The 14,591-nt window shown below is 42.6% G+C and overlaps 1 protein-coding gene across 2 annotated transcripts in view; it reads right to left on the reverse strand.

Moving 5' to 3' along the window:
* Window positions 1-1,985: 1,985 nt before the first annotated feature.
* The window catches only part of RIOK1 (RIO kinase 1), a 59,188-nt gene continuing 46,582 nt past the window's right edge, over window positions 1,986-14,591 (reverse strand). For both annotated transcript variants that reach the window (XM_068130519.2, XM_068130520.2), the window contains 5 exons: window positions 10,864-10,929; window positions 6,856-6,975; window positions 4,729-4,782; window positions 4,318-4,452; window positions 1,986-2,179 (listed from right to left, as the gene is read on the reverse strand). In XM_068130519.2, coding sequence (XP_067986620.2) covers window positions 2,072-2,179; window positions 4,318-4,452; window positions 4,729-4,782; window positions 6,856-6,975; window positions 10,864-10,929 — 483 coding nt within the window. In that variant the 3' untranslated portion in view covers window positions 1,986-2,071. The remainder of the gene's footprint in view (window positions 2,180-4,317; window positions 4,453-4,728; window positions 4,783-6,855; window positions 6,976-10,863; window positions 10,930-14,591) is intronic.

Consider the following 14,591-nt stretch of genomic DNA (forward strand, 5'->3'; position numbering starts at 1 on the left):
ACCAGATCTTACAAATAAACTTGAAAAGTGTACAAATGGATTGAGGTCGGCGGTGAACACGTTCGAAACACTTTGGTCCCGTGGGTGTGCACATTGAGGGTGTGCACATTGAAGTCTGACCTGCCGGTCGCGTTGCAAATTCTTCCGGCGAGATTCATATCGCTGAAGCAAGCAGATGAATCCGAATCCACAGATCAAGCTGAGTGACGTCGAATTTGGAAACTGCTCACTTAAAGAACCACAATTCGTACCGGTAGCTGAAGAGTGAGGAGCAAGGAGGAAGGCGGGTGCTCGGTGCTGTCAGTGTGCTCTGTGTGACCAAAGGAGATTCTTACCTGGATATCATCTCCGAGACACCAGCGGGGCAGCATTCATCGAGTACCGCCCAGTAGATAAGATCGACCAGCCTCTGTAGGGATGCAGCTGGTAATCAGGACTTGGAGAAAAAGGTGTATTTTAAAGGCTTGCATGAAATCCAATATCGCCGCCATGACATAGGTCACACGACATGGTGGCCATATTGGATTTCATGAAAACCTTTAAAATACATCTCCTCCTTCATTTATCGATCTATCGAGTTGAAACTTGGCATACATAATAGTCCATCCTCAAGAAGAAGAATGCCGTTTCCTCCGACTTTTGAATTTATTGCAAACTAGCCACCATAGGTCGCATGACATGGCGGCCATATTGGATTTCATGAAATGACGGCATATCTCTAATCCAGTTAGCTACCTTCCTGTCACTGCTGTATGGAGTGGTTTTACTAGTATCCTAAACATCTCCTTTCTAATGTTTAAAGCCTCGTATCTTTCAGCCACTCAGCTTAGTCAAACTCGTCTCGGACTCTATCTAGTAGCCCGACATTGAAGTTCTGAACCCTCTCTATGGCAGCTACGTCCTTCCCCAGCTATGGTGACCACAACTGCTCAAAATATTATATGTGAGCCCTCACAATTTCTGGAGCGTGAAGACTACCTCTTTTTGGCTGGCAGGATGGCCTAGGCCCTAGAGGTATGCACACTCGCCCCTGAGCAGTCTAGCCTGGATTAGAATCTCGGTGAAGCTACAAAGGCAGGGACGAGGCATCAATGTGTGTGCCTTCACACGGATGGATGTTGAAATGTCATCCAGTCTAGTGTTTGGACGTTAAAGATCCCACGGTGGCCTTCGCGAAGAGTAGGTGAGCTATTGCCAGCATTTTGACCAAATTACAAATTCCTGCCCTAATCTACAGAGAGAGGGCATTGTATCAGTGGCTGAGCCACACCATCAGCCAGTGAATACAAAAGACGACGATATCTTTATCCCCACGCTTTTTTTTAAAAAAGGGGGCGAGGATATTGTAATCGGCTCTGTCTGTCTGTCACTTGTCCCTCACGATGGATCTTAAACGGTTGGGCAGACATTCACCAAACTAGGTACCCACAGCCAGATTAGTTTTACCAATAGCTGCCTGGCATTATGCCATGTGATTACCCTCCAATTCCCATCACACATCCTTCTCCTGTATCAAATGCTCCAACACTGCCCCTTGCATTATGTCGTTTCTATTCTCATCATTCCTAAAAAATTCCCAGCAGATTACATTTCTTAATGTTAAATTATATCTGCCAATCTTTATTCAATATATGAAAGTGACTAGACCTTCCTGAATCTGCCCAACCCCTCTCCCCCTCTTCTGCGTACCTTACCTCCAAGCTCTGTGCCATCTGCATATTTGAAAAGGCAACTCTCAGCACGAGTATTGATCCCTGTGGTACCCCATCACTTACAACCTCCCAGCCAGACATACTCATATCCACAGCCACTCTTTGCTTCATATCATTAATCCAGTTAGGCAATCGACCAGCTCATCCGCCATGCCCTCACCATAACGAACAGAAACATCAAACACAAACAAGAGGATGTGTGTGTTGCGACGAAACATCATGCTTGACAAGAACTTGTCAACATTAAGTCTGACATCCAACAGGAAGAAGCAACACGATTGCACCGTTTTATTTTTCAAAAGGTACAAGGCATTTTTGGAAGACTGCCCCAAACAAATACTGGTCCCCAAGTACAAACTTCACTGTCTCTTCATCTTGGCCACCCTCTCTCTGCGTTTCTTTATATGCTTTGGAACTTTGTGTTTCCTCCTTTCACGATTTGCCTCCTTCACCAGCTTCTTATGTTCCTGTAGGATTGACGGCAGTTTCAAAATTTACAATAATGCATGGACAGTACAAACCAAGTCGGCATTCAGGAAACTTTGTCAACGCACAGGATCAATATCTGGGCTAAAAAGTGAAGCACTATAATCAGAACTCATGAAGCCCACAAGCAATTCTTCCTAAAGGATTTATGAACAACTATATACATTTTTGTCCTAAAATGCACTATTTAGGATCAGAACTACCATGCTGTCATAAAAGCTTTTAGAAAGGCACCTGGGGTAAATAATAAATAGGGAGGAGGGACAATAGATCGTCAACTACAATTTAAATATGCCTAATCTTCAGATGCACACTCAACTATTCTTGCCGAGCAATGCCATACACAACAGAGATATAAGGCAAATGCCATCAGTGTTATCGTGGTGTTTGTAAATATCAGATAATTTAGTGGCAAAATAGTGATCACCAGATCAATGCGAAACTTTATTTACATGATCTACTGGACTTGGGGAATATAGGGGGCGATGTCCGCTGTATTCCCCACAAGTGGTAAGTTGTAATCTCAAAGATGACATGGTCTGGAAGATATGATTTTTTGAAGGCTAAACCTTTAAAAATCAACTCGTCCAAGAATGACTGGACAGGTTGAGTGGAAAGTTCACACATATATTCCCCAAATCTTGGGGATACCAGTATGTTTTTGAATAAATCATAGGTCACATGGTCTGGCAGTCATGCTGCATCAAAGGAAAATAAATAAAGAAATTATTTCTCTGAAAAAATTATTTCTCCACCATAAGGATTGAAGTCAAACTTTACAAGTATGATACAGTCGTCAAGCAGAATACGTTTAAAATCTCAACGTGATCTGTCGCACGGTCTGGCAGCCGGAATTTCTAAATATTATTTCAAGAATAAGAAACCTTGCTATCTTATCTTCTCCAGATGTGTGACTATATCTCTATTAATTACATACCGTTTCAACTCAGTGGCATCCTCTCTATTAATTATGTAGTCTATTAATTACATACAACTGGAAAGTACCTTTTGACACTTTAGACTGCTGCCACCCCTAAGACCTTTGAAGATCCTTCAGGACTCCAATACCTTTAAGACCACCAACACCACTGAAGACCTCTAAGATCCCGAAGACACTTAAGACACAAAAGACCCCGGGGAGCCAAAAGACCATGAGGACTCAAAAGACCACGAGGACTTAAACAATTTTTTTTATCTCTGGTTTGTTATCCTACTGTCTTCGAGGTGTTTTGTTTTAATGCACACTGGATTGGATACCGGAAACTATGTGGGGATGGCCTCCATATGGTGACGTGGTGATGTCCATGTTTTTTTTTACGGCGTAGCCCATAGGGCAAAGCAGTCTAGAACAGCGTTTGTCTGTCCGCATGCCCGCGTGGTTGACGGATTGATGTTATTGAGTGGCTGTGAATCGATGCATTTTGAACCACTTCTCTAATCGATTGGTGTACCGTATTTGACTAGCACAGCATCCTGTAATTTTGACGGCATAGCCCATAGGGCAAAGCTGTCGAGAACAGCGTTTGTCTGTCTGTATGTCCCCTCAAACATACACCAATCAGAGCTGAGGGTCTGGTCACATGACAGGGGTGATGTGATGTCATTACAGAGGTATGGCGGCTGACTCCGCACACCGCCATTTTGATTCCATTTTCATTCAGGCCGAACATGTCATACATCACAATCGCCATGCTCGACCTTTACATTTTTAATTCAGTGTGAAACACAAACAAACCCATTGTTAAAATGACCATCAAATATAGAAAGCATAGGCGTTACGGGTCTTCCAATGACACAGTATGTAGAGGCCTTAGGCTTCATGCATTCATTCCTCACCTTTTGCTAACTGGTATCCCCATCCAGGTCATACTATCCTCTTCAATTAAAGTATCAAACAAGCCCGACTACGCCGATGTTGGACTTTCAGTCTTGTTTTTCATGTCCATGTGATGGATATGTCAAGTTCAAATCTTTTTGAAAGAGTGCAAAATGGGAATAAAGATAGCTATAATCCAGAATCAGAGGTAAATTTGAGAAAACACCCACAAAAGTACCAAAATATTACGACTTAAGCCTCATTTTCCAAAACATCATATACGAGAACTCTTGCTTTCCCTACCTTTTTGTCAATATCTGGATCTTTGGGCCTGTCCTTTGGGTGCACAAAGGACTCTTCCTCTTCTGATACAGAAGAATCATTGCTCTCTGAATCTTCTGAATCTCTGCTCTGGCTGGTCTCGAGTATGATTGGCACCTGAAAACATCCAAAATGATTTGCTTCCTTTCTCAAACCAAAATGACAGAACTGTATTGGATGCTGAGCATTTCACCTTCATCCCAATATTCAATTCCTCTTTATGAAAATGGCAAAAATCGCAATTTAGCAACAAGTACAACAAACGAAAATATATTTCTTACAACAATGGCCCATTGTATTGAATTGAAAATGACAGTAAAATATACAAGTGGATAGTTTATTTATCATACTGGATATCAAAAGCCCAAAGTGTTATGAATGCACAGTACTTACTTCCTGGGTACCTGTCAAATCTTTCTTCAAACCTGTTAGAGTTTGGTAAAGAATCTGCAAAAAAATGAAAATCAAAGAAAAATATTTACTGTAAATGTCAATTTTTTAAAATGCGAAACAGCAAGAATTGTTTTTCATTTTGTTAACAAGGAGAAATCCTCAGCATATATGAAGATACTTCAATGCAGCAGCAATTCTGGAGAGCAATTACAGCTGTAAAAATGCTCCACTTTATTGGAACAACAAAAAAGGCAAAGAATACATGACAAATCTGTTCTTTTTTCACCTTGTAAAACATCTTAGCTCTGAAGATATCAATAAAGCAAGACAAGAAGAATGTAATATTAGTGTAGCAGCATAGCAAACCTGTTGTGCATTTTGTGATACAAGCACCAAATTTGGTACACTAGTAGACTATCATATTATGAAAAGATCTGGATATTGGGCCATCTCAGATTCAGAGATTTGATTTTTGCAAGATTTCGATTCGATTGGGATCGAAGAGAACACCTTCTTCGTCTTCTGTACAGTGAAGTTGCCAGCCCTGAATTCTCTGGCTACATCTGGGTGCTTCATTGGGAGTGCAACCGTGTCCCTCAGGTCAACAGGGACCCACCTGGCATAGTGTGTGTGGTCTAAGGCATGGAACCATGGGACCAGTTCCGTCAGGGCATCAAGGTACGTCGTGAATGAAGCCTGCCGCAGAGAACGCACGTAGACCAGTACCAACATCTCTAGTTCCAGCACAGTTGCCCAGTACTGAAAGTTGGGAATGTCTTCTCCTCTCTGGTGACACCAGTCTTCGAACTCAGGCAGGTCTTCTGCATCATCAGCATATGTCATACAGTGGCGTTAATACGCACGGTGTTGTAGGATGTGCAGTGCTGCTGCAGTGATTTGATGAGCTCTTCTTGTGCGGGTGACGTGGGCAGCTCGTAGGAAGGAGTCAGCCGTCCCTGGCGTTGCAATCTCAGCTTGCAAAATCTGCAAATCTTGCAAAAATCAAATCTCTGAATCTGAGATGGCCCAATATCCAGATCTTTTCATAATATGATAGTCTACTAGTGTGCCAAATTTGGTGCTTGTATCACAAAATGCACAATTCTTTTGAATATTTGGGCTAAGCCGCCCCACTATATAGGGTGTTGCAAAATAAATGATACTTTTTCCCCCCAGATTGTATTGACCACATGTTGCAAAGTAAATGATACTTTTTCCCCCCTAGATTGTATTGACCACATGTCTGCGATTTTTGAATTCAAATTTCGCATGCGTCATCATGACGTGTCGCGGACGTTGCCTGCGTGTTGTCTCAGTCATATTTGCGACTAATGTTCGTGTCTTTGCTGAAATATTTTTAAAGTCGACTTCAAATAGTTTCTGAAGCTGATGGTGGACATATTGACGCGTATTAAACGTGTTTTTAATTTTTGAATGAAATAAAGCCTTTGGTTGGATTTTCATCCAATTGAAACTTCATTTCATCTTTGGGGAAAAAAGTATCATTTATTTTGCAACACCCCTTAATTGGAAAAAGTGACAAAAGTTTATTGTGTTGTGACTAAAATTAGTTCACGGCATAAAAAAAAAAAATCAGGGTCTAAGTCTACAGGGTCTACGACAAGTCAGTCTACAGGGGGGTCAAAGTGCATCCAGGTTTGACCCCCCAAAATAGGTATTCGTTCTTTTCTCTGAAACTACATGCACAATTTCAATGAAACTTCACCACAACCTTCATCACCCATGATGTACCAATGTTTGTTCAAGGCATTATAAAAATTGGGGTCTGACATTGTCTTTTGATAGGTAGGGGTTGCCCCCCAAAATCGGTATGTTTTTTTTTGTTTGTTTAAAGTTCAATGATATAGCAGGGAAAATGGCCTTAAAATGCCTGTTGTTGTTGTTGTTGATTATGTTAGTATGATTCTACATGCTGCCCTGTCTTCAAGAAACCATTCAAATTAGTTTAAAATACCTTTAGTCAGTGTAGTATACTGTTTATTCTACCAGGTGAGCACCAGGGGTATTGCCCCTATGTTTGACAGTTGAAATTTGTTCACACGTATAATGAAATCAGGATATACGTACAAAAGGTGATCTTTGATTAGAGGCACTTCAGATACTTACATTGTCGTGCTGAACACTAAAAGCCCCTTCATCCTCTTTGCTCCTCATCACCTGCTCGTAATCCCGCTCATACCTTGTCACTTCATTCAACGTCCGTGGAATGTATGCCTTTTTGAACACCTGCATGCACAAAAAAAGTCAATGCTTCCGCCACATTATTTAAGCAACCTCAAAAACAGCAGCAGCTTCTCTTTCCATGCTCCTCTTGGACTTGCAAAAGACAATAAATTGCAATTGTTTTATTACACAAATTCAAAATAAAGTGTCAACCAAACAAACGGTTATTGCATTTTCCTTGTACAAACCATTCACGGAACATTACAGTTTTAGGCTGAACAATTTGGCCATATCTAAAGACATATCCAAAGGAGAAGGGGAGATGAGATAATTCCATTCAGGGCCACACGTTGACTGTGACCAGAGAGGAAGTCGGCAAGCCTTGTGTGGAGGTTTCCATGGATATCATAGGAGGAGAGTTTGGTGAGCAGGGTGGGGTGCCAGACCATATCAAAGGCAAGATATGTCAAGGGAGACAGCTCTGGTTCCCTGTTTGGCATCGAGGACCTCCATCCATTGTTGAGACAGCAGAAGCAGCATGTACAGAGTCGAGTGACCTGGTCTGAATCCAAATTGATGATCAGAGATCAAGCCATTTGAGAAGAGGAAAGATTTGATATCCGAAGCGATGATTGATTCCATGACCTTGCTGATGATTGGGAGCAGGCTGACTGGTCTGTTGTTTCAAGGATCTGTTTTTGCACCTTTTTGTTTAAAGCGGTAATGTTGGCTGATTTCCAAGCAGATGGCAGATGACCTTGAGCAAAAGAGAGGGTGAAGAGAACAGAGACAGGGTGTGAAAGAGCGGCAGAGCAGGATTTTAGGACCCGTGGGCTGATGCCGTCTGGTCAAGTTGCAGAATCAGAGTCGACGTTTGACAGAAACTTCTCCACCTTGTCAGGAGAGAAGGACACAGAGTCCAGGAGCAGCTGGGTTCGACTGGGTAAGGTGGGTACAAACAGAGATGGGTTTGGGACACAAGATTTTGAGGCAAACACAGAATTGACGCATTCGGCTTTTTCACGTGCAGTGTCAGCTGTGTCGCCGTTTGAGGTAAGGAGGGGATGGATGGAGGGGGAACAAACACCAGAAACAGATTTGAACAGATGCCACCAGTATTTGGAGGAGGGAAACAGGTTTGAGAGTTCAGTCCTGAGAGTGGAGAGATTGTGCTTCCTGGCTCTCCTGAGGGTAGACACACTTGTTCCGAGCTTTGTGAAAGAAACTGAGATTAGCTTCTGTTGGATTTGCCTTCCATGAGGCGAAGGCAAGTTGTTTCAAGACAATTGCCTCACCACAAGATTTAGTGTACAGTGGACGGGAGGAAGGGTATGACAACTGAAGACGAGATGGGATAAATCTGTGCATGAGAGAGAAGGCAGTTTACTTTGGAAGAATTCCCAGGAAGAGCTGATGTTAGAGGCAGTAGAGATGGGAGACCAGTCCAGATGTTTGATGGCTGCTTGAAGACCATGCCAATTGGCCTGAGTGAAATGCCAGACTCGTCGACGCTGATGAGGCTCTCTGAGATTTTGGTCTGAGATTTCTGATCCGCTGAGGAGGATCAACAGTTTGTGATTTTGTCAAGGTTTGAAGAGCGGGACGAGGCTTCTGCCTGTTTGCTAGAAGGATGAGGAATGTCACAGCAGAAGGTAGAGTTATCAACAAATATATAAAGAGAATCATGAATATCAGAGAGATCATTAATGAAAATTAGGAATAGGATGGGCGTAGAACACTGCCTTGAGGTACTCTGGCCTTGACAGGGAGAGAAGAAAGGATTCCGTTGAGTCACACGTTGGCTACGGGAGTGGAGGAAGTCAGCAATCCAAGTGGGGTGTTGGCATTGGATGCCATAGGCATACAGTTTGGAGAGAAAGTTGAGATGCAAGACTGTATTGACAGCTAGTGATATGTCCAGAGAGACGGCCATGATCTAAATGTCTGATATTGAGGGCCTCCATCCATTGCTGGGAGAGTCGAAGCAGCATATTCAAGGTAGAGTGATCTGGTCTGAATCCGATTTGATGACCTGCAATGAGGCATTGGAGGAAAGAAGAATTTCATTTCAATTATGATGATAGATTCCACAAACTTGCTGATGATGAAAAGTAAGCCGATAAGATCTGTACTTGAGGAGATCTGTTTTTGCACCTATTTTATGTAATGCAGTGATGTTGGTGGATTTCCAAGCAGATGGAAGATGACCGAGGGCAAATGATAGGGTGAAAATGGCAGAGAGAGGAAGGGCAAGAGCAGCAGAGCAGGATCTTAGGACTCATGAGCCAGATACGTCTCCACCTTCTCAAGTATAAAAGACAAATAATTCAGGAGTAGTTGGGTATGACTGGAAAGGGTGGGTACAGAGAGAGAGTGGTGTTGAGGACACAACATTTGGGAGCAAACACAGAATTGAGGCATTCAGCCTTTTCACGAGCAGAGTCGGCTGCGGTGCCATTTAAAGTGAGGGAAGCGGTGGGGAGGGATATACACCAGAGACAGACTTGACAAGGTGCCACCATGTTTTAGAGGAGGGACACAAGTTTGAAAGGTCATTTTTGGAGGTTAGACAGATGTTGTTTTCTGGCTCTTGATGGAATGCACAACAGGAGGCATTTTTAAGGCAGATAAAGCAACATTGAGTTTAAATCCTAGTGTGACTGAACTGACAAGGTACCATGGAGACAGGCTCAACTGCTATCACTCGAAAAGGATGGGAAAACGTACCAAATCACAGGTGGCAATGGCTTTAGTCTTTCAAAAGCAACAAAGCATCAGGTTTTCACAAATTAGAGGCACCACGTCATAATGCTGAATCACCAGAGTGATGACGACATGGAGCTGCACCACCAGGGTTGCAAAAAACTTGCAGCTGAAGCATGCCTCAAACAAAGGGTGCATGCCACCTCAATTATATAGTACAACGGAGTGCAATGGGCCTGCTTCGAAGATCAGCACCTTGACACATGTCAGCTTTCAAGTGCCATGAGTAGAATATGTTTCATCCACACAAATGCTGAACTTGTGGGAGATCTCTCTCTCTCTCGCTATTGTGCTCACACCTCCAGACAAGAGTGTGATAGTGAGGGTGATAACTGGCATTGTATTGAAGAGCATGACAGAACCCCAGGGATGACTGACTCAACCTCTTAGTCCTAGCTCTTTTAGACCCTCCATCCCAAGCACAGCCTTTTGCCTTCCGAGCACCAATCACATGGTTACAATTCCCAGCCTTCTCTGGGGGAATGCCGATGAATACCCTCTGTCCTTCAGGTAAATTCCTCATTAATCATATGGCTTGAGTCATGTGTACGTTCACGTGCCAAGTCTTGGCCCAAGACTCTCACAAACTGGCTGTCGGCCTCACGTTCAACTAAGGCTCGGGCAGGAATTTGGAATTTGTTCAGGGTGCCGCCAAAAGCTCATCTGCTCTTCATGAAGATTCAAAGGATTTAGATGTACAGTATCTCGAGCAGCCATTACGAGGGCTTCTGTCATACTCCCCTCACCTGCCCATAAAAAAGTTTTGATCACTGGATTTGAAAACATTCAAATCAGTTTATCTTTTTCTAAGTTGAAAAAAAGAGTTAAACACTGGAAATCGAGAGATCTTGCAGAGCTGCTCATTTTAACCGATATAAGTATATACCCTACGCAACGTCAATAGTCAACAAGAGGATGCCCCAAGGGTGCTCAAAACACTTGATCAATACTTAATGCATGGAGTGTTTAGTGCTCCCACCCAAACCAAAGGCTCATGATACCCTGAACCCAAATTCAAATCCCATCTCTAACATGTACAAGGCCATTGTCTACTACTGTCCTTGTAACGCACATTAAAGTATTGTATACCATTTCAAGCAATACATAGCTTTGCCCTGCAGGCGATTTATGGACAATCTCTGTTACAAGTCCAAGATCAATGTTAAAAACATAAAAATGCTTGTTTACCTCCTCGTCCACTTTATCCTGGTTGCTTCGCTCCATTTCTGTGCGTTCCACTGCAATTTCCATTGCCTGTAATAAACGGTGTTAGCGATGAATGTAGCTGCTCATGATTCAGATATTTTATCATCAATGTTCACAGGATAAAAAACAAAAGGTTCCATATGTCAACATTGTACTCCTCTATTTTTTGTGAAAAATCTTACGCTAATTCATACATATGACAATCTAAATTCTAAAACTACCAATGAAATCCGTGCATAAGGTTTATGTGCTTGCATGGAAAAAAAAAGGATGGAAAAGTGTGGCATCTAATTAGGTTGTTGATAATCTGAAGGAAAATAGGCTTGTGTGGTCGAGGCAAAATGTATAATAAATATTCTGGCAGTATTACCAGAAGCATTATTCTCTTCCCAATGCCAAACATGTGATTTGCTTCTTTTTTCTGCTTTGAAGGCAATTTGCATCAAATCAGAAAGAAGGAAGGATCAGTATTTTGATGGCCGAGTATTCCTATTCTTTGGCAGTCTGCATAATCTGCAGTCGTGGCTTACTGGCTCGAAGTTTTATGAAATGTCACACCTTTAGGAGAACCTATCCATATTCATACCGTCCAAGGTGGTGGCCCAGTGAAAATATCAGGTCAAAGGTTAAAATATCTATATAGAGATAGTTTTCATTCAGACAACAAAAATATTTCTGATTTACTCTTGTTTAACCACATGTTGATTCTGCATCTTCTTGGTTTCATTCTTTATCTAAACACGACATAATTTATGTCCTATTTATTTAGAACAAGTCAGGAGGCGACGATGGTTCACGAGCGAGCGGTATCCAATGACAAAGGACGGACTATAACCGAAACAGGCCCGGACAGGCCAGGCCCGGAAATGTCAAAACGAAGGTTACTGACCTTGAAATGAGATAGAAAATAATGTATAATCAGTTATGAGGTTAGTTAGCGACACTATACCGAAAATTCGGTGAAAAATGAAATGGAAAAAAAAAGGAAAGGAAAAAAAAAAGAAAATGAAAAATCGAGCTCCGTGGGGCTAGACACATGACATTGGCCTAACCAAATATCGAAACCCCTGTCAGATTCCACCAAACCCCTCGGAGAAGATGGAGCTTGAACTTGATTACCGCCGAAAAAGACATCTTTTTCGGGTGTGGCTCCGCCCACAATGGGCGCAATACGCCCACTCTCGGCAGGACACAACTAGATCATGATATCAACCTCCCACCCAAGTTTCATCAAGATCGGATGATATCGGGTAGTTATGCTGCGGACAGACAGACACACACACACACACAGACAGACAGACGCACACACATGACGAATATCGTGGTCACTTGATAACTCGTGAACCAACAAAATGCTCTTGATCATAAACCATTCTTGCAATACTCCGCATTTCAGTTATACTCCTGGCTCTAGGGGGGAGTTCGTGGCCATTGCAAAAGTACAAAGCCACGCATGATTTTATTGTTGTACATACCAAGACCTTTCAAAAAAATTTGGGTGACAAGCCCAAATTTGTATAGATTTTGCTACAGAGGGCGCTTTTCAAAATGGCCACCATAAGTATTACTTTTGACCATATCTTGGTCTGTGAGACTCATAGAGACATGATATTGGTGCCTAAACCTATGTTTTCATGGTCAAGGAACTCAATAAGACCAATAACAATTACAGTGGCTCCTTCGTTTGGAGCAGCCATCTTGAATTTCAAAATGGCCAACATTCAAAATCGCAGTTGTCCATATATGTCATCAAAACACATAGACGCTTGATGTTTGTGGTTATACTCATGCATTTAAGGCCAAGGAATCCAATGATAAGAGTATAATAATACAGTGGTTCATTTGGTTGAGTTATCATGTAACCTAAAAATCCACAATGGCGTCCAAAATGGCCACCAAAACCTAACGGCTATACTTGAAATGACTCTAAATCAATGATTATTTACCTCAAAGTTGTAATTTCGGTGCATATCAGAGTCTAATGTTTCATCTCAGTTGGAAGGATTTTTACAGTTTTCAGTCTTCTGGCACTTGCAGAACACAGAACATTTTACCGAAGCTTCTCGACAAGGGCACGTTACACGAGCGCATTTGCCACAATGACACACCAGGGACCAACGTGGCTCGAGGGTTTTCCATGATGTTGATGGCAAAAGATGGCCATTCTCGAGGGGAAATCCGTAATCCACTGGATCAAGGTCTCCTATTCTAACGTTGAGTTGCCTATCTGGAGCATGCATAGTGGTGTATGCATTGTAGAATGCACGATAAATGTGAGGTTCAAGGCCTTGACTTGTCGGTGGCAGATTTTGATGCGATGTTGATTTTGAGAAATGGAATTGATAAGCTCGAAGCTCCTGAAAATTACTGGATTTGCTCCCAGCATCTGCTACTTTGACCAAATATTGTTCTGCATTCTGAATCACTGCAGAAGTTAGTGGAGCGGTTGTGCCAAATCCTCGCAAGTGGATCTCAGGGTCAGCCTTGAGGGCTGCTTTCTTGGTGCCAATCTTGCTGGTGATATCACACCCTGTGAGGCTGTGTAGTGCTGGAAGGACTGCGCAGAGATCAGGATCCAGCCGTGCATGCAGAATGTGAAGGGGGTACATAACGGGTGGTGGTGCCTCTACCTGCCCGTATCCACAGTTCCTTCAGTCCCTCTTGAAGAAAGATTGGCATATAAAACAGTAAGGCAACTATCACATCTGTATCATTGGAGATAACAACGCAGGGTAACCTGCCTGGAGACAATCAAGGATATGCATGGGTATGTGTAGATCTGCCTCCTCAACTGTGCACTGCAGGTTCCGCATGTCATGTTCTGTACTATTGTGTATCTTTATGCACTGCCAGTCGTTACAGTCTATGCATAGCTGGCTGAGTATTGTCGGCTGTTCATGGCCTTGCGATGACTGTTCACGCACATAGTTATAGATTAGCTTCTCCAGCAGCACTTTGTTTTTGTTCGATGGCCAGAATGTTGCCATGTCCTTAGGAAGGGGGGTTGTCTGTTCAACCGTGCTCAGAACTACTGGAGTCACACTGCATCTCCGCAACCTTTCACTGTCTTTCACTGATGGATTGTCATTGTAAATGTCAAAGATGTAATCACATCTACCATAATTGTGGTACACATCTGTCATCTGTGTGAAGTTTGAAAGCAGATCAGAGAAATTTGAAAGTCCAGTGAGGGGCACTCTGCGAACTGCTGCCATGATATCTATAAAGAAGGCCGACTCAGGCTTGTGACGGTAGGAATAATCGTCAGACTTCAGTTTATCTTCAAGCTCACGAATAAGTTGACTCTTCTCAGGCTTGGTCATAAGCTCATCATCATCGAACAGCATGGGAGATGGCAACACATCATACTTCAGAAGAGCTTCTGTGTTAAGACCTCTATCTCGAGCGATTTCGATTGATTTGTCAGTCATGTTAGTTTTTTCTGATCACTTTCCTTGTTGTTTTTTTGGGATTGTTTCTGATTGATATCATAGTTTTGATGTTCGTTCTGTGAATAGTGTCATTCAGTTTCAAGGTTTTGTTGATCATCCTTTTTGATGGCATCCTTGTTGATCAGCCATTGCCACTTTTCAGTCCCTCTTCTAACTCAGAAACGATATCACTCCATGCATGCTGCTTGGGGTTCAGCTCTGGTGTATCGCCAGTTGAATGTTGAGCATTCTCAAACTTTTGGATGTATGATGTCATGC

This window comes from Myxine glutinosa, chromosome 11, assembly GCF_964187855.1.
Source record: "Myxine glutinosa chromosome 11, kmMyxGlut1.1, whole genome shotgun sequence".
NCBI lineage: Eukaryota > Metazoa > Chordata > Myxini > Myxiniformes > Myxinidae > Myxine > Myxine glutinosa.